At 43.8% G+C, this 25129-nt stretch overlaps 2 protein-coding genes and 2 long non-coding RNA genes across 4 annotated transcripts in view; 1 reads left to right on the forward strand and 3 right to left on the reverse strand.

Moving 5' to 3' along the window:
* LOC134219929 (uncharacterized) overlaps positions 1-25129 on the reverse strand; it is a 536387-nt gene that overhangs the window by 359925 nt on the left and 151333 nt on the right. The gene's annotated exons all lie outside the window — the stretch shown is intronic.
* LOC134219386 (uncharacterized) lies at positions 13080-13923 on the forward strand. The gene is made up of 2 exons (XM_062698108.1): positions 13080-13236; positions 13451-13923. The coding sequence occupies exons 1-2, from the start codon at positions 13152-13154 to the stop codon at positions 13921-13923; spliced, it is 558 nt and encodes a 185-aa protein (XP_062554092.1). The 5' UTR covers positions 13080-13151.
* Positions 14299-15920, reverse strand: LOC134225568 (uncharacterized). Its single transcript, XR_009983275.1, has 4 exons — positions 15368-15920; positions 15232-15304; positions 15105-15165; positions 14299-15001 (listed from the first exon to the last, which is right to left on the reverse strand). It is a non-coding gene; the product is annotated as an uncharacterized LOC134225568 (long non-coding RNA).
* LOC134224625 (uncharacterized) lies at positions 22784-23129 on the reverse strand. Its single transcript, XR_009983004.1, has 3 exons — positions 23049-23129; positions 22914-22986; positions 22784-22847 (listed from the first exon to the last, which is right to left on the reverse strand). It is a non-coding gene; the product is annotated as an uncharacterized LOC134224625 (long non-coding RNA).

Genomic DNA, 25129 nt, shown 5'->3' on the forward strand with positions numbered 1-25129 from the left:
CCCTCATGGGTTCCAATGATGCACTGTTGGTTACTATCAACCCCCCCAAAGCCAACATTTTGCGCTCCCGCAGGTGCGGATTCGCACTGCTGCCGCCCTCATGGGTTCCAATGATGCACTGTTGGTTACTATCAACCCCCCCAAAGCCAACATTTTGCGCTCCCGCAGGTGCGGATTCGCACTGCTGCCGCCCTCATGGGTCTCAATGATGCACTGTTGGTTACTATCAACTCCCCTCAAAGCCAACATTTTGTGCTCTCGCAGGTGCGGATTCGCACTGCTGCCGCCCTCATGGGTCTCAATGATGCACTGTTGGTTACTATCAACTCCCCTCAAAGCCAACATTTTGTGCTCCCGCAGGTGCGGATTCGCTATACCAGCACCCAGACTGGTCCCAGTTTCGTATTGGAAGTATTGATTTGTTCCCCTAAAATACCATTTTCACACCACATGAAAAAATAGTTTATTTTGGGATACTTGGGTCATTACAGTATGATACGCCGCGGAAAGGTTCTGGGCCAATAAACTGTGTGTTTGAACTTTGTTTCGCAAGCTCGTCTGCCTTTTCATTACCTTCAATGTCACAATGTCCCGGAATCCAATACAGATTTACGGAGTTCTCTTGACACACCTTTCGCAATGAATGCATTCCAAGTTTCAGCGTACATTTAAAGCTACTCAATACTTTAAGTGCCACTTGACTATCCGTGAAAATACAAATATTTTTTTTTTGACAAGATACCTCACATTAATCCACACAAATGATCGTGAAATCAAATCAAAATCAACTCTTGGAAAGCATCATATTCCAATCGATGAAAATCCCTTCGTAGAAGTCGTTAGCCAGAATCCATCCTCCAATAAGTAAACCACCCACAGCTCGTGCAATGGTCCTGAATGAATAACAAATCCCTTTTACCTACCCTTGACTGGCTGAGCAGCTGCACAGTTGGAGTCTTGGAATCACCGACAGAAATCGCGTCGTCGTCATCATCGTCGTCCCGCGCTTTCTCGCGGAGCATCCAAACACAGACCGATTTTGCTGGACGTGATTTTTACACCACGCGGCGGTGGCGGTGCGCCATCGATAAATATTTATGGAAGCGCATTTCCGCTGGCATAAGTTCAAACAATTTTCAAACTGGGAAAAATCCCGTCGGATCTGTTCCGATATGCTGCTCATGTCAAGTCGATTTTTCATACCCAGCTATTCGCAGAAATACGATTTATGTGTATCGATGTGTGTATCCGACTCCGGCGGCAACACCTGCCGCATCAGTTAGGATGTGATTCGTTTACTGCATCTTACTAGCGGTGATCTGCTAGGATCACGGTGGGAAAATGTAGGAAATTAAACAAAACTGTTCAAAGCCATAAATGGGGAAGTATCATGCAAAGCCTCCCGGTGTGCTAGCCGGAGTGGGTGGGGAAATTTTTATCCCGGGTAATGCAACAAAATTTATCGCCGAAGGTGTGATTTCCACTTTTATTCTCAAGTGTTGCTTTCGGAGAGGAATATACAGGGAGGAACAATATTGCAGCTGATGTTGGAGTTTGGGGTTTGAGTGCCCCACCAAGGTAGGTCCTATTTGCTGAAGCTCGTTTCGTCGACGCGTTACTGCTCAGCGTGTTTCCTTTGCGGGGCTGATTTCGCCACAACGATGCCGTATTTCATCTCAGACGCTCTTCACTAGATGAAGAAAGTAATAATTTATGTATGAGTTATGAATTCATAAACTGCGAAAGGGATTTCTCCAGGAAGTTGGCATAAGAATTGTTGCATTTGTTTGTCTGCAACGGCGGTTGGCAATGCTCTGTCTGAGGTATTATTGTACTTGTCGGGAACGACCCTGAAGACAGAATTACGGATGTTCCCCGGGCAATTTTGCGAGTGTGAGGCAATATCATCAGTCATTCCGAGTTGCGATTGGCAGTAAAATACTCCACGCCAGTCGTTTCTGCTAGAGCAATGAATCATATGAATTGTTATACATTGCGTGTGTAAGAAATAGATTAAGAGTAGCCGAAACAACCATATTACGATTAGTGTTACATATTAGAGATGTGAAATAATTCAAAATCGCCGGCAAAGATTAAAATGAAATTAAATCGCATTTTATCATTTTAATGAAAATAAAGTTTTAATTCCGGATTTGACTTTATCCATAGAATGAGCCTTGAACATATACGAAAATAGTACACACAATCAATATAATTCGATAACCTAATGTGGTTCAAGCAACCTGTACAGATGTATGGCAACACAAACCCTAAAGTTCTCATTACACTCACCAAAGCGTTCATGTAATGTTTTCATCCCAGCCAGACAGTGGACCTCAGATGTTCTTGTCCTGGATGGGTTGCTCACAATCATCCACAAGAATTTGTTTTGCACTCGTTGTAGTTTTAGATAATGGGATTAGTGTAGCTCCCAGACCGTTAGGACGCATTCGATTACGGTGAGGATAATATGCTTATAGACAGCGAACTATTTTTTCAAGGACAATAACAACCGGCGGTTGATTCATGAATACAGTAGCTACATCAAAACGTTGCACTTGGTCACTGTTTTATCAGTCTAGGGTTAAGCTAAGATAGTCAGCCTCATTGGCCCATTCCACTGTCGTGCTATTGAGGATGATTTCAAAATCCTCAAACAACAAAAACAACATGTGTTTTAGGGGCTTGGAGTGAGGAAATATGATGATGTGGGTCTTCGCCTGAAAATAATTTTCCAGCTGGTGAAGTACACAATGAGGACATTCAGGTCTTGTTGGAGTTTCACCACTAGTGCTCTGATCATTCTACCTTTGTAGATGGAAAAGATGTCATATGTGAACCTTCTAGAGATTCTTGTATGCTGGAAATGAACAAGTAGAACAGGTTATTCCGCTGATTAAGACTCGGAATGTCCAGATCGACAGATAGTTCTGGATGAATTTCATCAAAGAGCTGGAAAGATTGTAGTGAAGAAGTTTGTACAACAGGCGTGTGCCAAACATTGTCGAATGTGTAAGGCGTAGCTTTTCGAGGCACATTTGTTTCGCTTGTGGACGTTGGTAACTCAGCTCACTTGGTGCATGATTAATCGACCGCGTCAGAAAACAAAAAGCCAGCGGTCAATCGCATTTTCAAATAGCTTTGATAATCCTGAGAGAAGGGTGATGGGACGATAATTTTTGGGAGAAGTAGGATAACTTTCGTTACCTTCCTAACTTCGAAGGGATGTAACTGAGTCGTAGACACTAATAAAAGATCAACGAACAGTGATCGAAAAACGGAGCACTCATGTGTTTGAATTCAAACTTCAGAATGTTGTCGAAGCCTGATATAGGCCGTCATTCCGTCGGCTGAGATTTCCAACTCCTCCAAGAAGTCGTTGAGAGTTAAACGGATGTTGTTACTACTTATTTACGTTGCATACTCATTTACGGCTACTTTATTTGTACTGACGATATTCAGTCCAAGGTTGTGCGAGCTGACGAAGTGGTGTCCTATTTCGGAAATCTTCTCTACTAAAGTTATTTAGCGATACGTTGAGACGTCGCTGCTGATGAAATGATTTGAATTTTAGTGGATCAAAATATTGTTTTTTAACGTTGATTTTCCAAAAATTTATGGATCATTCGTCGTACGTTCCTGACAAAACTGTCATGTCCAAAAGAACATATTTTCCTATTGATTGCTTAATTTGAACGTAGTTATAGAACTTATAAACATTTCCTATGGGGGTTCACTATGGATTTCTGGTAGCGGTTTTTACGGAATAATCAGGTTTTTATTTAAAGATCAATTTTTATTTTTTTACGCGCTAAAAAGTAAAAACACGGGAACAACACTCAACAGTCACGTTTTCTGGAACGTTCTGAAAGTCGTGACTGAATCCATGTTTTTTGTCTTTATTTATGTGAATTTTGATATTTGGATCAGTTCTTCACTCGTCATAAGTACAAATACCAGGGCTACTAGTAAAGGGGAGGGGGCGTGAAATGGCCACCCTCAGATCCAACCTTCGGACCTTCCATAGGCAAAGTTTTATTAAAGAATGAATATTTAGTCATTGGTGAAATTAAGAACTACCGTCGACGAGGATCAAATGGGAATGAGAATGGGCTACTGTTTTACTTAGAATGCTTGTAGAATGGAGTGAATGTATATGATATCCAGAAGACTAAAATATGAGAGAGCTTTTTGAACGATTTTGCTCTCCAGGCGACTTTTCATGACTTCTGGAGTATGTCTTTATTTTTAGAGCACTTTATTTGAAGAAAAACTTGCTTAAAAGGGTGCACCCCAAGATTTTTTTTTTGTATTTTGTTTCAAAATTATTTACATTTAAAAAATGACTACTACAAGACACTTTGTCGAAGATACCAAATTTCTATCTCTGAAGTGGACACAGTTGGAGGGGTATACAGTAGACCTCTTCATGTTTTCAAAAAGTATCAAAAATTCAATCGGTCAGCCCAGCATCACAATTCTTATGCTAAAATAAGTCTCCTGTCAAATTTTCAGCTAATTCGGATAAAATTTCGAGATGGCTCAAGTCGATTTAGTGTTTTTGGGCTATTTTCAATTTTGGAAAAAATCTAACAAGAGATATAAACGTCGAAAACTATCGCAACAACCTCTATACGGAAGCTTTTGGTGTGCTCTACAAGTCTTGTGAACATTGCGATTCGTTCCGTTCACGTTTTGTCCATGTTAAAGTGATTTTCAAGCTTTTAAGTGCATAAAAATACTGTTTCCCCCAAAAGTCGTAGTTCTACAAAATTCTTGAGTTTATAACAAATGATTGTTAATTTATTATATTATAGTTCCCCTTTTTTTCCCTGGAAATTTGAGTAATATAATTGCCAATGTGCGATTTACCGTTAAATTCTTAAAAATCAGAAGCTGAACATTTGTCATAAATTTGCACGCTGAGATTTCTTCAAACAAGTTGTTCAAACAAAGAAGCTTCGATTTCACTTGTTACTACAATGCACTCAATGTTGAAAGCATGCAGACATATGATGAATTTAACAAAATTTGGAAGTCGTTTGTTGTAAGCATCAAATATCATATGATTTAATTTATGTTTTGTTCGAACAACTTGCTTGAAGAAGTCCTAACGTGCAAATTTATGACAAATGTTCAGCTTCTGATTTTTAAGAATTTAACGGTAAATCGCACATGGGCAATTATATTACTCAAATTTCCAGGGAAAAAAGAGGAATAATAATAAAGTAAATTAACAATCATTTGTCATAAACTCAAGAATTTTGTAGAACAACGACTTTTGGGGGAAACAGTATTTTTATGCACTTAAAAGCTTGAAAATCACTTTAACATGAACAAAACGTGAACGGAACGACTCGCAATGTTCACAAGACTTGTAGAGCACACCAAAAGCTTCCGTATAGAGGTTGTTGCGATAGTTTTCGACGTTTATGTCTCTTGTTAGATTTTTTCCAAAATTGAAAATAGCCCAAAAACACTAAATCGACTTGAGCCACCTCGAAATTTTATCCGAATTAGCTGAAAATTTGACAGGAGACTTATTTTAGCATAAGAATTGTGATGCTGGGTTGACCGATTGAATTTTTGATACTTTTTGAAAACATGAAGAGGTCTAGTATACAGTTAGTACTGCCTTAAAATCCATATTTGTATTATATATTTTTTATTTTAATTTTTCCAATGTTCCACAAATTTGTGGGTGCTGCCCAAATACATTTTGTCGTAGACGAAAGTAGTTTTTCAACACTATTTTTAAACGGGTGTACCGGGATTCGCGTAGAATCCCATCGGGATTCGAGTAGAATCCCATCGGGATTCGAGTAGAATCCCATCGGGATTCGAGTAGAATCCCATCGGGATTCGAGTAGAATCCCATCGGGATTCGAGTAGAATCCCATCGGGATTCGAGTAGAATCCCATCGGGATTCGAGTAGAATCCCATCGGGATTCGAGTAGAATCCCATCGGGATTCGAGTAGAATCCCATCGGGATTCAGTAGAATCCCATCGGAATTCAGTAGAATCCCATCGGGATTCGAGTAGAATCCATCGGGGTTCGAGTAGAATCCCATCGGATTCGAGTGGAAGCCCATCGGGATTCGAGTAGAATCCCATCGGGATTCGAGTAGAATCCCATCGGGATTCGAGTAGAATCCCATCGGGATTCGAGTAGAATCCCATCGGGATTCGAGTAGAATCCCATCGGGATTCGAGTAGAATCCCATCGGGATTCGAGTAGAATCCCATCGGGATTCGAGTAGAATCCCATCGGGATTCGAGTAGAATCCCATCGGGATTCGAGTAGAATCCCATCGGGATTCGAGTAGAATCCCATCGTGATTCGCGAAGAATCCCATCGAGATTCGAGTAGAATCCATTCGGGATTCGAGTAGAATCCCATCGGGATTCGAGTAGAATCCCATCGGGATTCGAGTAGAATCCCATCGGGATTCGAGTAGAATCCCATCGGGATTCGAGTAGAATCAATTCGTTGATCTTTTATTAGTGTCTACGACTCAGTTACATCCCTTCGAAGTTGGGAAGGTAACGAAAGTTATCCTACTTCTCCCAAAAATTATCGTCCCTATTGGATTCAAGTAGAATCCCATCGGGATTCAAGTAGAATCCCATCGGGATTCGAGTAGAATCCCATCGGGATTCGAGTAGAATCCCATCGGGATTCGAGTAGAATCCCATCGGGATTCGAGTAGAATCCCATCGAAATTCGCGTAGAATCCCATCGGGATTCGAGTAGAATCCCATCGGGATTCGAGTAGAATCCCATCGGGATTCGAGTAGAATCCCATCGGGATTCGAGTAGAATCCCATCGGGATTCGCGTAGAATCCCATCGGGATTCGAGTAGAATCCCATCGGGATTCGAGTAGAATCCCATCGGATTCGAGTAGAATCCCATCGGGATTCGAGTAGAATCCCATCGGGATTCGAGTAGAATCCCATCGGGATTCGAGTAGAATCCCATCGGGATTCGAGTAGAATCCCATCGGGATTCGAGTAGAATCCCATCGAGATTCGAGTAGAATCCCATCGGGATTCGAGTAGAATCCCATCGGGATTCGAGTAGAATCCCATCGGGATTCGAGTAGAATCCCATCGGGATTCGAGTAGAATCCCATCGGGATTCGAGTAGAATCCCATCGGGATTCGAGTAGAATCCCATCGAGATTCGAGTAGAATCTCATCGAGATTCGAGTAGAATCTCATCGATTCGAGTAGAATCCCATCGAGTTCGAGTAGAATACCATCGGGATTCGAGTAGCATACCATCGGGATTCGAGTAGAATACCATCGGGATTCGAGTAGAATACCATCGGGATTCGAGTAGAATACCATCGGGATTCGAGTAGAATACCATCGGGATTCGAGTAGAATCCCATCGGGATTCGAGTAGAATCCCATCGGGATTCGAGTAGAATCCCATCGGGATTCGAGTAGAATCCCATCGGGATTCGAGTAGAATCCCATCGGGATTCGAGTAGAATCCCATCGGGATTCGAGTAGAATCCCATCGGGATTCGTGTAGAATCCCATCGGGATTCGTGTAGAATCCCATCGGGATTCGTGTAGAATCCCATCGGGATTCGTGTAGAATCCCATCGGGATTCGTGTAGAATCCCATCGGGATTCGTGTAGAATCCCATCGGGATTCGTGTAGAATCCCATCGGGATTCGTGTAGAATCCCATCGGGATTCGAGTAGAATCCCATCGGGATTCGAGTAGAATCCTGTCGGAATTCGAGTAGAATCCCATCGGGATTCGAGTAGAATCCCATCGGGATTCGAGTAGATTTCGGGTAGAGTTCCGTCGCGATTCGAGTAGAATCCCATCGGGATTCGAGTAGAATCCCATCGGGATTCGAGTAGAATCCCATCGGGATTCGAGTAGAATCCCATCGGGATTCGAGTAGAATCCTATCGGGATTCGAGTAGAATCCCATCGGGCTTCGAGTAGTATCCCATCGGGATTCGAGTAGAATCCCATCGGGATTCGAGTAGAATCCCATCGGGATTCGAGTAGAATCCCATCGGGATTCGAGTAGAATCCCATCGGGATTCGAGTAGAATCCCATCGGGATTCGAGTAGAATCCCATCGGGATTCGAGTAGAACTCCATCGGGATTCGAATAGAACTCCATCGGGATTCGAATAGAATCCCATCGGGATTCGAATAGAATCCCATCGGGATTCGAATAGAATCCCATCGGGATTCGAGTAGAATCCCATCGGGATTCGAGTAGAATCCCATCGGGATTCGAGTAGAATCCCATCGGGATTCGAGTAGAATCCCATCGGGATTCGAGTAGAATCCCATCGGGATTCGAGTAGAATCCCATCGGGATTCGAGTAGAATCCCATCGGGATTCGAGTAGAATCCCATCGGGATTCGAGTAGAATCCCATCAGGATTCGAGTAGAATCCCATCGGGATTCGAGTAGAATCCCATCGGGATTCGAGTAGAATCCCATCGGGATTCGAGTAGAATCCTATCGGGATTCGAGTAGAATCCATCGGGATTCAGTAGAATTCCATCGGGATTCGAGTAGAATCCCTATCGGGATTCGAGTAAAATCCCTATCGGGACTCGAGTAGAATCCCTATCGGGATTCGAGTAGAATTCCTATCGGGATTCGAGTAGAATCCCTATAGGGATTCAAGTAGAATCCCTATCGGGGTCCGAGTAGAATCCCATCGGGATTCGAGTAGAATCCCATCGGGCTTCGAGTAGAATCCCATCGGGATTCGAGTAGAATCCCATCGGGATTCGAGTAGAATCCCATCGGGATTCGAGTAGAATTCCATCGGGATTCGAGTAGAACTCCATCGGGATTCGAATAGAACCCCATCGGGATTCGAATAGAATCCCATCGGGATTCGAATAGAATCCCATCGGGATTCAAATAGAATCCCATCGGGATTCGAGTAGAATCCCATCGGGATTCGAGTAGAATCCCATCGGGATTCGAGTAGAATCCATCGGGGAATCCCATCGGGATTCAGTAGAATCCATCAGGTTCGGGTAGAGAATCCCATCGGGATTCGAGGAGAATCCCATCGGGATTCGTAGAATCCCATCGGGATTCGAGTAGAATCCCATCAGGATTCGAGTAGAATCCCATCGCCATTCGAGTGGAATCCCTTCGGGATTCGAGTAGAATCCCATCGGGATTCGAGTAGAATCCCATCGGGATTCGAGTAGAATTCCATCGGGATTCGAGTAGAATTCCATCGGGATTCGAGTAGAATCCCATCGGGATTCGAGTAGAATCCCATCGGGATTCGAGTAGAATTCCATCGGATTCGAGTAGAATCCATCGGGATTCGAGTAGAATCCCATCGGGATTCGAGTAGAATCCCATCGGGATTCGAGTAGAATCGCATCGGGGTTCGAGTAGAATCGCATCGGGATTCGAGTAGAATCCCATCGGGATTCGAGTAGAATCCCATCGGGATTCGAGTAGAATCCCATCGGGATTCGAGTAGAATCCCATCGGGATTCGAGTAGAATCCCATCGGGATTCGAGTAGAATCCCATCGGGATTCGAGTAGAATCCCATCGGGATTCAAGTAGAATCCCATCGGGATTCGAGTAGAATCCCATCGGGATTCGAGTAGAATTCCATCGGGATTCGAGTAGAATCCCATCGAATTCGAGTAGAATCCCATCGGGATTCGAGTAGAATCCCATCGGGATTCGAGTAGAATCCCATCGGGATTCGAGTAGAATCCCATCGGGATTCGAGTAGAATCCCATCGGGACAGTTGTGTTCAGTCTAACTGGTACCAGATGAAAAAAATATAAAATCAGAACGCTTGAAGATTTCGAAAGCAGCATTTTCAAACTTGCGGTGCTGCAAGAAACGACCAGGAGATAGATGGAGCGGGTTAGGCGACGTTGTTGGAATTGGGGAGGTGTGAGGCCCTCCCAGCTGACCTTATTGGAAACCATGGTTAAGGTTGAAGAAGAATGGGACTTAGAAGCCGGGTTGCATGGTCACTGGGGAGTGGGGACTTACAACCTTGGGAGAATTCAAGGAAAGCCCGAGCGTCTCGAGTTAAGGGTCTTATACCGAGCTTATCCTCGGGATGTCAGTGAAGCCGTTTGGAGAAGATGTTCCCATTTTTAGGGAAAAAGATAAGGGCAGTGATGCTGGCTGCATCATTTGAAAGCGTGTCCTTGATGTTCACGACGCACTTAAATCACGGTGTATTTTTGCTGGTTCACGAATTTTAGATTTTTTGCGTGTATGGATTTGCCTTTCTTTGCTGATTGTTAGGACGTAGACGTGAGTCAATAAAAAACTCATACATGAAAAATACTTGTCAATCCGGTCAGCCATTTAGTCAATTTATTATGACTAATGTCCAAATTCATACGCTGTATATTGGTTTAACATATTTACAATGTCTACAACGTTTATTTAGCTGAGTAGCACCATTTTATCTCATAAATTATTGCAGATTAGTCCGGAATCATTCCATTCGACGACGCAAATGTATAATTTGTATTTTACAAAGTAACTGTTTTCTGCAAAAGTTGTTCAGGAGATTATTTCATGTATAATATAGGATCCATGACGAATCAAATTGAACACATCAACCATGGAGCGAATATGTAACACAAACAAGCTGTCGATTATAATCATTAATCATGTTGAGCCTATATTGACATACCGCAGAGTAATTTGTTAAGTTCACTAATCACTATTCAAGGAATTACAAGTCTTAAGCAGAACCATCCACTGAACACCGGAAGTTAAGCCGATTCCACCCAGGGAGTCTTCACGGGTTCATGCTGATTGGACCGATCGCACACTGTCAAAAGGTTACCCCAAGGTACGTCGTTCCACGCGATTTGCCATCAAACTTCAATTAGACTGACCGAAAACATCGATCAAGTCCGAACATCAATGTCATATTACTATCTACTGGTTACCTTACATGTGATCGCGATCTTCGCTCTGCTCTATTAATTCCTTCTGCTTCTGCATACCAACCGAAGCTCTCGATCAGCAGCTGAGCGCGGCATCACTTTCAACGAACGATATTTATGATGCTAATCGACCTCATCAGCATCGTCACAGCCAGCGCGGCATGGTACCTACCACTAACCAAAGTGCCAAGAAAATCCCCGGAGGGCAGTGCAGTAATTGCACGAACACAGAGCGCAGTTCATCCAACTTTACAGCCCACCACCCACAACGGCTTCTCGCGGAACTGGCCCAAGTTCTGATTGAGTGGCATCTTCACCTGTTACTTGTCGTAAAGCAGTCGGGGAGCGAGTATGCTGTCGACCAATCAATGACGGTGGTGTGGTGAACGATGATCGTGTGGTGTTTGCGGTGATGATGCTGCGCTACCCGCTATGATGATTGTGCATGATGAGCTATGAAGTGGAATTCGAACAGTAAGTATCTGAAAAATGTGATCATCATAGACCGCACTGTGGAGACTTGTCTGGCATAACACTTCTATTAAATAGAAGTATTTTATTTCTCCGTTGTATAATTTGTATTAAAAGTGAAGACAAAATTATACTATTCCAAAATTTGCATGTATAAATTCCAGGATTGTACCCCGTTTGGCATAATGGTCATTTGGCATAATTATTATTATAGCTTTATGATGGATGAATAACATCAAAACATTCAGCTTCGTTGATGTTATTAGTTATTAATTGAAAGCTTTTCTATACCCACCATTGCATGGATATGTACCTTACGTGGTAAATACAACCGATACACTGTGACCAGGGTGTCGAAAAAGTTTCCAACCCGAAAACTTCCTAGACAGGACCAAGAATCGAGCTTGTCAGTCAATGTTGTCAGTCAAATAAATCTTGTTCGCTCATGCGTCCTGAAAAATATTTTTTGAAAAGGAATATCATTCGCTCATGCATGAAAACATTACTTCTATTTGTCGATCTTATTCACCATCGGCACCATATGCTGCATTTCCTACCTTACCATTAGTCGGGCAAATGCACTAATCAAAAGAAGGGATCATATCTTCCCTATCCTTATACTAAGCGAATGCCTGAATAAAATGAAGGAATCATTTCATCTCTTGTCTTATACCGGGCAAATGGCACGGCAAATGTTGGGTAAAGCGTGCCATTGGTACTTCGCATACCTGAAGGAATAAAAAAGACCCCATCTCGCGGTCCTTAGCCTCTTACCCAGCAACTCTTATCCCTACTTCCAAGTGGTGCTGGCCGGGATACAAGGAACCTTAGGGAAGATCGGGTAACCAACCCCGGTGGGAACTATGGTCGTATGCTGACAGGGAAGGGGGGGGGGGTTTGCTTCTCTACGGAGGTGCAAATCTTCCTGAGCGTCTGTTCTCTATGTCAGGATCGGCTCAAAACAGCGTCTGTTCTCCATGTTAGGGGCGGCTAATAATCGTCCGAGTGCCAGCGAGGGACTCTAAGTGAAACTGTGCACCATGGTCCACCGGGAATAAGGAGGAATGGTCCTCCGAAAATTTAGAAGGTTTTGTGTCAGCCTCAGGCCCTGCAAGCCAGCCGTTAAAAAAAACAATAGCAACGAGCAATCGACAAGAGAGTACGGACCGGAACCATCAGCGACGACCACTGTGACGAAAAGGGACTAGCGATTGGAAACTCGGTTCGTGGAACTGAAAATCTCTCAACTTCATCGGGAGCACACGCATACTCGCCATGTGCTCAAGGGTCGTGGATTCGGCATCGTTTCGCTGCAGGAGGTTTGTTGGAAGGGATCAATGATGCGAACGTTTAGAGGTAATCATTCCATCTACCAGCAGTGTTGCATTGGATTTTCATTGCGAAAGAAAATCAACGCTTTTTTGCGATCCGTCAATCGGCAACATTCATTTCCTAAATGACTTAACATGAATCGCATTCGAAAAAGCGAATGAGAAGCATAAAAATGAACAACAACATCACGTCGATAACTCCGTTCAGTGTCCGTTCATCCGTAACATTTCTCTTCGGGCCGAAGTTCATTCGAGCGCTTCATGGCGATGTTTTAGTTGTTTGCGATTTTTGACAGCAGCAGTCACATCATCGGTATCAAAACAAAAATGGAAAGTTCGCGAGTGGTTTCGAAAACCTTAAAACAAATTATTCTAAGTGCGGTAGAAGTACGGAGTGATGGAAATAAGGTGTCCTACATTTGTTGTGCCAACGGGAAAAAACGGAAGTCGGTGTGATTACGGGCAGAAAGCTTTGGTTACAAGTAAGCAATAATTTTGTTTTGATCCAATAGGGTAAGAGAGTGAATGATGCTGCCATCTGGGAAAGTGTAAAACGAAAATTTAACAAGGCAAAAAAAACTTCCTATATCTTGCATTATTAAATTTTCATTAATCTTTATTTTCTATTGATTAGCTACCCTACTACTGCCAGTGTGTTCCACTAGAAGATAACTGTTCTTTTATTTCTTGTTACAGAAAATTTTAAGCGACATTTTATATGTAACCATCCAGATGTAGCTATCAACATGGGCCTGGCAGAAGAACACATTGGGGAACCGTTCACGAAGAAATCGAAAATAACAAAGATCGTTGTAGAAACGAATCGGGTTAATGTTATTCAAGGAACACTAACCTTGGACACATCGAACAAAAGGGTAGGCTTTCCAGATTGGGAAGGAATGATCCTTCTGGTTGGACCGCTGTGGAAGGTGGCGAAGCTAGTGATGTCCCGGGAAAAATTGGCCGATATGGTTAGACGTTCAGCCGCCATTGTCAAAGACTTGATGATGTCCGAAATTCGGGGAAAGATTATCCACGCAAAAATTGACTCAGAAACACGACGAGGGCGCACGTTTTTCGGTATAAACTTACAGTTTGCCAACGAGCAAGGCTGTATCGTCGTGCGACACTTGGGTATGTTGACAAGACATTTATATTTGTATATATAAAACTTTGTCTTTGTATGTTTTTTTATTTGAGATTGTAAGCCCCTGGCTGCTCAATGGGCAAATTCGTTTGGGAAATACTGCCGAGCACGGGGTCGCTTATTACTAGTTGCACTGTCAGAGACCCTTACAACACTCCTTCGGCACTCACCTGATCAGAAGCTGGATTCTGGACGTCGATTGTCAAACTCAGGTACTCATAACCAGGAGAATCAATCAAAGTAGAAAATGTTCGATTACAGCGGACCAGCCAGATTAAGGACTGCGTACCATCATTCAACACGTGAAAGGAAAATGATCCCAAAGAGCATATAATGGGAATTGCGTTTTTGAATAAAGCTAACTATCGAGTTTAAAGCTTACATTCTAAATTTATTTGCTCACGCAGGAGCATGGTCGTTCATAGGGAGGTTGTTACATAATGGTGTACTTGCGGTTTTTTTTTTTGATGACGACGTTGGCTAGCTTGGTGTATTGTCCGGAGGATGATGGCCAGGCGACTGGGGGGGGTGGGGACTGACGTTGTTATAGCTGTCAGTTTCGCAGATCGGACGGTAATGATGGCCGGAGTATCGGGTGGGCTGGTGGCGGATGACCACGGTAGGTTAACCCTAGCAGCGGGTTGTCCGTTGGGCTCGATGGCGGTGGTTTACGGTCGGCTCGCACACGAAGCGGCTAAGGTTTGGAAGAGTAATTGGCTCTGGACACAGATTGGTCGGAACATCCGACAGGCCGTCCACTTTCGACCGGTTCTCGGAATCGAATTCTTGAAAGACGAGGGAACAGGTTGGCTGGACGATGTGGTGAGTTGTCCGGACGGAGTGCCTTCGAGGCGGGTTGGCCACGAAGAAGCGAGAACTGCCGAATTCCAAAATGGCGGACTGTGGTCGTATGTGCCTGTTTCCAAGATGGCGTCGATGAAACACTCGTGGCCGACGAGTTCGATAACGGTTGCCCAATCCTGCCTATAAATGTGGCCCAATCCTGCCTATGCTCTCGGGAAACCTATTGGCCGTAGTCGGATCTCCGGAATGAACTCCAGACGTCCAAAAGAAGAAAAAGAAAAGGCCCAATTATGGACCTGCACGTGGATGATTAGTCCCGCAATTACACCTTGCCACACTCCCTTTCACACATCACAAGTACACCATAACCTCCGAATCGCAATTAAACAATATAATTACCTTTTCTTATTTGATTCTCTGTACTATTTTACACTTGTTTTTTTTTCTTCTCATCAATTAGCTATTAAGCAAAACACATTATTATAAATACAATTACTTTGATTTTAAATGGCCTTTTTTTACTAACCGTACTAATAGCACGTAAATTATTGATTTTATCTCCGTTTGTCTTATCACTTGATTTTAACAGCCAATTTTTACTAAAAAAAACACAAGAAAACATTATATACACTTTTGAATACTTTTTAGATTTCAACAATTACTTTTATAATTTTGTTTTAAAGCAACGCGCACTTTTTCTAACTGGTCTAGGACAGAAAAGAAGCTTCACGAGGTGATTCATTCCTTTTTATAATCTGTAGGTAGTAAATTCCATACAAACCCGAGGTTTGACAAATGTATCCCTTCGGCTCAAAATCTGGCTACCCTTCCAAGTGTAACCCAATTTTGATTTGTGGGGTTACATACGACCTTAACCCGAACCGCTGTCAATGAGTGTGAGTGCGAGTGGCTATAACGAGTGCGACTGTCTTAAACGGGTGGCTCTGCGCATTTTTCCTGACAGCTAAGGATTCAGCCACCAGTGAGGCTGTCAGTTATATTTATTAGGGTGGGTCTAGGAATTATAGGTTCTCACTGGCAGGGGTGACTTTTAGGCAGGGAACTTGTGGAGGAGCCAACAAGCTTAAAAGTTGGAACTAACGGTTACAATTACCCCGTCATCCCAGTTCAAGAAAAATGTAGATCATTTTTCTTGACTAAGCAAGAGGTGTAAGTTTAGTGAACATTCAAATCAACATCAAATTTGTTTTATTTCAAAAGCAAGTTGTGTTGTACGAATATTTTGGCAACACTGTGCCGCAGATGTAACTCTTTCACTCATTTGGAAAGACCACATACATGAGTCGCTCACCAACACAAAAACGCATAAGCTGTCAGAAGCTTAATCAAAACAACAAGGGTAACAGAAAATACGGAGATGGATTGGGAAAACTATATTTTTCAGGTAAGTAACCATTAAAGTTAATATAAATAGATGGTGAATGAGTTATTTCATTGTATGCCCCTGAAAGAATTTGTGCACACATTCGACAGGTGCTTTATTGTGTTATCAGTTGAGGTACCATTCATGTTTGTTTATCGCATCCTGCTTGGGGGGAGCAAACAATGAAACGAGTCATTCTAGGGTTTTGGATCTCAGTGAAGCTAGTTTTGTGAGCGTGCTTTGGTTTTTGATTGTAAGACTAGTATTTTTTTATTTTTCTTTTATTTACAGGTGAACTACATCCCTTCAGCTTCGGCCGCAGCAATTTTCAGGAGAGTTATATGCGATACGTATCGTTCGAATGTTAAGTTGAAGAGTTCTTGTTTGTTTACATTTTTTTTCAGAGATTTCCGGGCTTCAGGTCTGCTGCTGAAAAAACCCCTATGGATTTCCCGTTTTCGTTGGCCAGTTCATAAGAAGAGGAACCAACACGGGCAAGGACAGTACACGGCAGGTAGCAAGGACCTAGTTTAGCATTATAGCTATTCGGAGCAGAAGATTGGCGAAAATTTCTCTTAAAAACCCTTTGACCAACCGAGAAAGTGGGTGCAAAGAATTTATGCCTCAAATTGTACGATTGTGAACGCTTTTCAAACTGTTTACGCAGATTTTTGTGAACTAATTCGTAAATAGAACTATCTATTTCACGCTTTCTTTTAATTCGCTCGTCCTCCGAAAGTTCCTCGACGTCCCTATCTAAACGGTGCTCATCTCCTCGGCTCACGATTTCGTGACCGAAAAGTATACGGTAAGGACTAAATCCGGTAGCTCCATGAGGAGTTGTATTAATAGCATACTCTATTTCGGGAACACGAGTGTCCCATTGCTTTTGATTGGACCTTGCATAGGTTCTAATGCAGGCATTAATGGTACGATTCAAGCGTTCCACTGGATTCGCCTGACTGTGGTGTCTAGGGTTCGTCCAGTGTGCGATGCGGAATCTTAGTAGAAGGTCCTTGAATTGGGTGGACAGAAAAGTGGACGCATTATCCGACATAAGGAATTCTGGTGCGGAATACCTCCGGAACCAACTAGTTTCCAGGATTTCGCATACTAGGGGTGCCGTGATTTTGCGCACTGGCGTGAGAAGACAAAACTTGGAGAATACGTCCATCACCACGAATAGGTGTGAGTTTCCGGTTTTGCTTCGGGGTAACGATTGTATAAAGTCTATGGCGATCATTTGAAATGGCTTCGTCGCGAGTCTGGGGGAACCAACTGCAGGATGTTGCGATTGATTAGAAGGTTTACTTTCGAGACACACTGTGCACTTGCGAATATGGGTACGAACGTCATTGGAAAGGTTTGGCCAGTAGTACTTCTTCTTAATCCTGGCAATCGTTTTATCCGTTCCAAGATGTAGAGCATCGTCATGCTCTTCTACAAGAACATTTTCTCTCATTTCCTTAGGGACACACATCTTCCACTCAAAGTGGTAGTCCAGTGAGTCACCTTGGGTGGATACGAACTTTTCTAAAGTCCCGTTTTCCAAGCGGAAATCTTTATATTTTTCAGGATCATCATTGACCTTTTGTAGTAGCTTTGTGTACCAATCTGTGCTCTGTTGATTCAGTGATAAAACTTCTACGGACCGCGAGAGCGTATCAGGCACGACGTTGTCTACTCCTCGCCGATGCTTAATAAGCATATCGTGTCGTTGGAGTTCTATACTCCACCGACAGAGTCTAGATGACGTACGCCAACTACTGCGGAGAATGTAGGTGAGGGCCGAGGCATCGGTTATTACCGTGAACCTCGATCCCTCGACATAACACCGGAACTTTTCTACGGATTTTAGGACGGCTAATGCCTCTTTTTCTGTGGCAAAGTATCTCTGTTCAGGACCGGTTAATTTTTGGGAATAATAGGCTATTGGCTGTTCCGTTCCCTCCAAGTCTTGGGTCAAAACTCCGGCGATTGCCGTATCACTGGCGTCGCAGTGTATGCAAAAGGGTTTGCTAAAATCGGGGTTAGCGAGTATTGGAGCACTTATCAATAACTCCTTGATTCTGGTAAACGCCAGTTCGGCGGCCTCGTTCCATCTGATGGACTTAGGCTTGTCCTTCAATAAATCGGTTAATGGGCGCACAACTTCACTAAAACTGGCAATGAAGCGCCGGTAATAGTTACACATTCCCAAGAAACGACGCAAAGCGCGAATGCTATGCGGCCGTTCAATGTTGATAATCGCTTCCACACGGTCCGGATTTGGTTTAAGACCTTGGTTTGTGAGAATGTACCCGAGGTACGGAAGCTCGGAGAGACAAAATTTGGATTTTTGAATATTGATGGACAAATTTGCCCGGTTTAGTCGTGCTGCAACTTCGGTTAACAACCTGATGTGGTGCTCGAAAGTCTCACTGACGACGATTATATCGTCCAAGTAGACAAAAACGTGTGGTTCGAGCTCACCCGCCCCCAATACCCTGTCCATTAACCGTGACAGCGTTGCTGGGCTATTGACAAGCCCAAAGGGCATGCGGGTGAACTGAAATAATCCCCGACCGAGTACTGAGAAAGCGGTATACTTTTTTGATTTTGGGTGGAGGGAGATTTGTAAAAAAGCTTTAGACAAATCAATTGTGGAAATGAATTTGCATGGCCCTACTCGGCTAAGGATTCGGTCCGCATGGGGTAATGGATATGAATCCCTGACCGTACGCTCGTTCAACTTGCGAGCATCTAGGCATAGGCGGACGGTGTTATCCGGTTTGTCTACCGGAACGAGTCTTAGTGCCCAATTGCTATACGAACGTTCGATAATGCCAGCCTCGAGCATACTATCGAGTTCGTTATTGATTTGCTCTTGTCGTTTCGGAGACGTTGGAAACGGGTTAATACGGACAGGACCCGACTGTTTAGCTTCGTCAGTCAACTCAATTCGATGACATATTAGAGGAGTCGATTCTAACTGACCTTCAACTGCCACTTTAAATTGATTCTTGACCAATTCTAGTTCGTGTAGTTGTTCTTCAGTCAAAGGACGGTCTTCTTGGAGAGTTTGTATTTCTTCCACCGCGGCTGATTGGACACTGGGAACAATCCCAAATGCCTTCCAGAAGTCGGTCCCTAACAGTAGGCGCCTTCGTAGCTCTGGGACTACTAATGCCTCGATTAATTTCGTTTGGCCGTTAAAGGATACAGGAAGGTGGACGAAACCCGTAACCTCAAGCTTTTGTCCACTGGCCGTTACCAGGTCCACATTGGACGGAAATAGTTTTAGTTTACAAGCTTTGATAAGTTTCAATGAACCAATACCCAGAATGCTACGATGTGCTCCGCTATCGAGTAATCCGATAATTGGATTGTCGAAAACGGTTATTTGAACAAAGGGACGGTCGTCATCCTCTAGATGGACAAAAAGTTCATCGAGGTAGGCTACATCTGTGGAGATATACTCGTTGTTTTGGACTCGGCGATAGCCGGATTGAAGGAGTTTAGTGGGTAACGTTGGAGTTGAGGGTTTTGAATGGATTTTGGACTGACCTGCCCTCCCAGACAGTCTATTGTGCGTTTTTTGCACAGTATGGGCAATCCTTAGTGTCGACCCTATGTAAGCCGCACCTAACACAAAATTTGTACCTAGGCTGGTTACATTCTTTGTGTGTATGACCATTTCTCCTGCAATTGAAGCAGGTGCCGGCTTTTGGGGGAACATGATTGTCAACCCACGACTGAAATTCAATAGATTCTTCGGTTCTAGTAGTGTCCTTCGAGTTTCTAGGAGTCTCACGCGACGGTTTTCTCGATTGTTCTTCTTCTTCCGAGCCATATCGCGGCGACCGGTAATAACTTTTAGATTTGTACGTTCGTTTCGATTCAGCTACCGGTGGCTTTGCCTTCTTTTTTGGCTCACGGGCGAGTTCGTTCACTTGCGACTTATTTCGCGACGCGTTTTGCTCGGGATTGTTCGTGGTGTATCTATACCAATAGGTAGCATCGAGCTGCCTACCAAACCGCTTAAGATCGGCGAGGTTATTTATATTCGACGCCACCGCGTGACCTTTATAGTCTGATCGGAGGTTTCGATTCACTATTTCGAATTTCTTGGCCTCAGACATCGGTTTCGTGAGTGAATTAAAAATTCTTTGCATCTCCGAAAGATAATCCGAAAATTTTTCTTTCGGGCCCTGTTTTCGCGATATTGCCTTGATCTCGTTCACGTGATCGTGATCAGGACTCAGGAACTCGCGTTTCAGTTCCGTGACAAGTTCATTCCAGCTACCGAAATCTTCATTTTCTACCCCGGACATGAACCAAGATTTCGCTTGATCCTTGAAGAGGTATATCGCGGAGCGGAAGAGTTCCCTTTTTGAAACGTTTTCTGATTTCGCGTAAAACTCGACTTCTTTAATGAATTTCATTAAATTTTGGCCACTGTCTTTCCCATCATACTTGATGTTCCAGTCCGATATTGGCCTGCGTTTATGATAATCGCGGCGGCGGTGATCTTTTTTCTTTCTACCCACGGAATGATCTGACGACGTAGAAGATTTTTCGGATTCTGAATCTGTAACTGATTCAGATGTCTCAACCTGTAGAATAGGTTTTGACTGCTTCTGCAAAGGAAATTTCCGTAAGATCTGTTCCGACTGATTCGTGTTTAAACTTCCGTCCGGACACGGCCATCCGAAAGGATATGGCGGGAAACCGAATGGATAATACGCGGCAAGACCTCCTAAGTCTTTGTTAGAGGGTTGCTTGTACGACTTTAAAACGCGGTGACTCGAAGACTTTATAGGACCTACTGCACCCAATTCTTCTTCTTCATTTTCAGAATCCCCATTCTCCTGTGGATGCTTCTCCTTAGAGTGGTGTGGTGTTCCTGTGGAATTTGGTTTCGATTGGTTCGTCTTGGGAATTGCTCCCAGTTTTAAATTTGAGACTGATTTAACAATTTCTTGTAACATCTCATTTCTGACCGAGTGTATCGGTGAGAATATTGAAAAGTAAGTATTCATTAATCCCCGGATCGCACTGATGAGTTTGTCAAAATCAGTTAAATCCTCGTCGTTCTCAGCGTGCTCTTGCGCTCGACGAATTCGGGCAAAGTAATGTACCAACCTGGTTTTAAGGCTGTCTTTTAACCCTTCGAAGCGGACTTCGTTGGTTAAATAAGCTCTTATCTTCTCTACATTAGTATCTATAATTTTAATTTCTTCGTCTACCGATATATTGCATCTAAGGAAGCTTGTATCTTCTGCACTAGAATCCTTTTTTAGGTGATCCCTGAGTCTCCTCTGAATCGCAGAACGAGACTCGGTAGAATCGAATTGAACTGCTCTTACGGTTAATTCATATTCTATTTCGTGTTTCTCTAAATGATGTACCATCAAACGCTTATACTGCAACTCTAGATCCAAATCCATTTTGTTCAAAATCGCTATTTGGTTTGAAGAACCGACTGTTTAAAACAAGAAGTGTTTTCTCCCCCTCCGTTAGGGAAAATTTGTATGCTGACAAATGCTACTAAATTTTTCGCTGGGCGCCAATTTGTAAGCCCCTGGCTGCTCAATGGGAAAATTCGTTTGGGAAATACTGCCGAGCACGGGGTCGCTTATTACTAGTTGCACTGTCAGAGACCCTTACAACACTCCTTCGGCACTCACCTGATCAGAAGCTGGATTCTGGACGTCGATTGTCAAACTCGGGTACTCATAACCAGGAGAATCAATCAAAGTAGAAAAGGTTCGATTACAGCGGACCAGCCAGATTAAGGACTGCGTACCATCATTCAACACGTGAAAGGAAAATGATCCAAAAGAGCATATAATGGGAATTGCGTTTTTGAATAAAGCTAACTACCGAGTTTAAAGCTTACATTCTAAATTTATTTGCTCACGCAGGAGCATGATCGTTCATAGGGAGGTTGCTACATAATGGTGTACTTGCGGTTTTTTTTTGATGACGACGTTGGCTAGCTTGGTGGATTGTCCGGAGGATGATGGCCAGGCGACTGGGGGGTGGGGACTGACGTTGTTATAGCTGTCAGTTTCGCAGATCGGACGGTAATGATGGCCGGAGTATCGGGTGGGCTGGTGGCGGATGACCACGGTAGGTTAACCCTAGCAGCGGGTTGTCCGTTGGGCTCGATGGCGGTGGTTTACGGTCGGCTCGCACACGAAGCGGCTAAGGTTTGGAAGAGTAATTGGCTCTGGACACAGATTGGTCGGAACATCCGACAGGCCGTCCACTTTCGACCGGTTCTCGGAATCGAATTCTTGAAAGACGAGGGAACAGGTTGGCTGGACGATGTGGTGAGTTGTCCGGACGGAGTGCCTTCGAGGCGGGTTGGCCACGAAGAAGCGAGAACTGCCGAATTCCAAAATGGCGGACTGTGGTCGTATGTGCCTGTTTCCAAGATGGCGTCGATGAAACACTCGTGGCCGACGAGTTCGATAACGGTTGCCCAATCCTGCCTATAAATGTGGCCCAATCCTGCCTATGCTCTCAAAACCTATTGGCCGTAGTCGGATCTCCGGAATGAACTCCAGACGTTCAAAAGAAGAAAAAGGAAAGGCCCAATTATGGACCTGCACGTGGATGATTAGTCCCGCAATTACACCTTGCCACACTCCCTTTCACACATCACAAGTACACCATAACCTCCGAATCGCAATTAAACAATATAATTACCTTTTCTTATTTGATTCTCTGTACTATTTTACACTTGTTTTTTTTTTCTTCTCATCAATTAGCTATTAAGCAAAACACATTATTATAAATACAATTACTTTGATTTTAAATGGCCTTTTTTTACTAACCGTACTAATAGCACGTAAATTATTGATTTTATCTCCGTTTGTCTTATCACTTGATTTTAACAGCCAATTTTTACTAAAAAAACACAAGAAAACCTTATATACGCTTTTGAATACTTTTTAGATTTCAACAATTACTTTTATAATTTTGTTTTAAAGCAACGCGCACTTTTTCTAACTGGTCTAGGACAGAAAAGAAGCTTCACGAGGTGATTCATTTTATAATCTGTAGTTAGTAAATTCCATACAAACCCGAGGTTTGACAAATGTATCCTTCGGCTCAAAATCTGGCTACCCTTCCAAGTGTAACCCAATTTTGATTTGTGGGGTTACATACGACCTTAACCGGAACCGCTGTCAATGAGTGTGAGTGCGAGTGGCTATAACGAGTGCGACTGTCTTAAACGGGTGGCTCTGCGCATTTTTCCTGACAGCTAAGGATTCAGCCACCAGTGAGGCTGTCAGTTACATTTATTAGGGTGGGTCTAGGAATTATAGGTTCTCACTGGCAGGGGTGACTTTTAGGCAGGGAACTTGTGGAGGAGCCAACAAGCTTAAAAGTTGGAACTAACGGTTACAAGATTTTAGTCTTCTTATGTTCAAAAAATCAAAACCTTAAATCAATACCAAATTTTCAAAACAACTTATCTGCTTTCGTAAACAAAGATTCAAACGTCGATTTAACGAATCTGATAGCAATCCCACGCAAACCAATACGATCAACTGATAGCAGAAGCCTTCCCCTACGTATTGAAGGTGTTGGTTTGCTACTACCAGACTACCAGAGCTGCGGCAACACACACGAGCTGGGAACAGCTTTCATAGTGTTGGGGATATGCAAAGGCGCGTGATCGGGTGGTGGCCGATCAATGAAAGAATGTGCAGGTTGGGAATCAAAGGCCGGTTTTTCCAACTTCAGCATAATAAACGTCCATAGCCCACACTCCGGAAGCACTGATGATGATAAGGACGCATTCTACGCGCAGCTGGAACGTGAGTACGATAGCTGCCCAAGCCACGACGTCAAAATCATCATAGGAGATTTGAACGCTCAGGTTGGCCAAGAGGAGGAGTTTAGACCGACTATTGGGAACTTCAGCGATCAATCATCATCACCGAGGCGATCGTTGTAGTCGTTAATGCCCCAAAAACAATAAATAAAATCAAATAAAAATACACAAAAGTGTTCGTTGGGTAAAACTTCGTCACCACTGCAGACAGAATCACAAATCGACCACGTTCTGATTGATGGGCAGCAGTTCTCCGACATTATCGACGTCAGGACATATCGTAGCGCTAACATCGACGCTGACCACTATCTGGTGATGGTTAAACTGCGCCCCAAACTGTCCGTAGCTGTTCGGTTCCGACGACCGCCGCGGTACGACCTAGAGCGACTGAAGCAATTTGATGTCACCACTGCAAACGCACAGCATCTTAAGGCAGCATTACCGGAAGAGGGTGAGCTCGATAGGCCCCCTCTTGAGGATTGCTGGAATACAGTCGAAGCAGCCATTAACGACGCAGCGGAGAAAAACGGCAGGTATATGGCACGAAGTCGACGGAACGATTGGTTCGACGAAGAGTGCAGACAGATTCTGGAGGAGAAGGACGCAGCGCGAGCGGTCGCGCTGCAGCAAGGTACCCGGCAGAACGTGGACCGTTATAGACGGCAGACCCGCCTTTTTTAAGAGAATAAACGACGCCTGGAAGAAACGGAGTGCGAGGAAATGGAACAGCTGTGCCGTTCTCAAGAAGCACGCAAGTTCTATCAGAAGCTCAACGCACCCCGCAAAGACTTCGTGCGGCGATCCGAAATGTGCAAGGATAAGGATGGGTGTGGTGATCGAAAGGTGGAAGCAGCACTACGAGGAACATTTGAATGGCGCTGAGAGTACAGGCAGTGAAAGTCAAGGCAGCGGAGGAGATGACTACGTCAGTTCAGCGGACGATAGAAGCCAACCAGCCCCCACCTTGAGGGAAGTTAAGGATGCCATCCAACAGCTAAAGACCAATAAAGCAGCTGGTAAGGATGGTATCGGAGCTGAGCTCATCAAGATGGGCCCGGAAAAGCTAGCCACTTGCCTGCACAAACCAATAGTCAGAATCTGGGAAACTGAACAGCTACCGGAGGAGTGGAAGGAAGGGGTTATATGCCGCATCTACAAAAAAGGCTTGTCGCTGGAGTGTGAGAACTTTCGAGCTTAATGCCGCCTTCA

The sequence above is a fragment of the Armigeres subalbatus genome, chromosome 3 (genome assembly GCF_024139115.2).
Source record: "Armigeres subalbatus isolate Guangzhou_Male chromosome 3, GZ_Asu_2, whole genome shotgun sequence".
NCBI lineage: Eukaryota > Metazoa > Arthropoda > Insecta > Diptera > Culicidae > Armigeres > Armigeres subalbatus.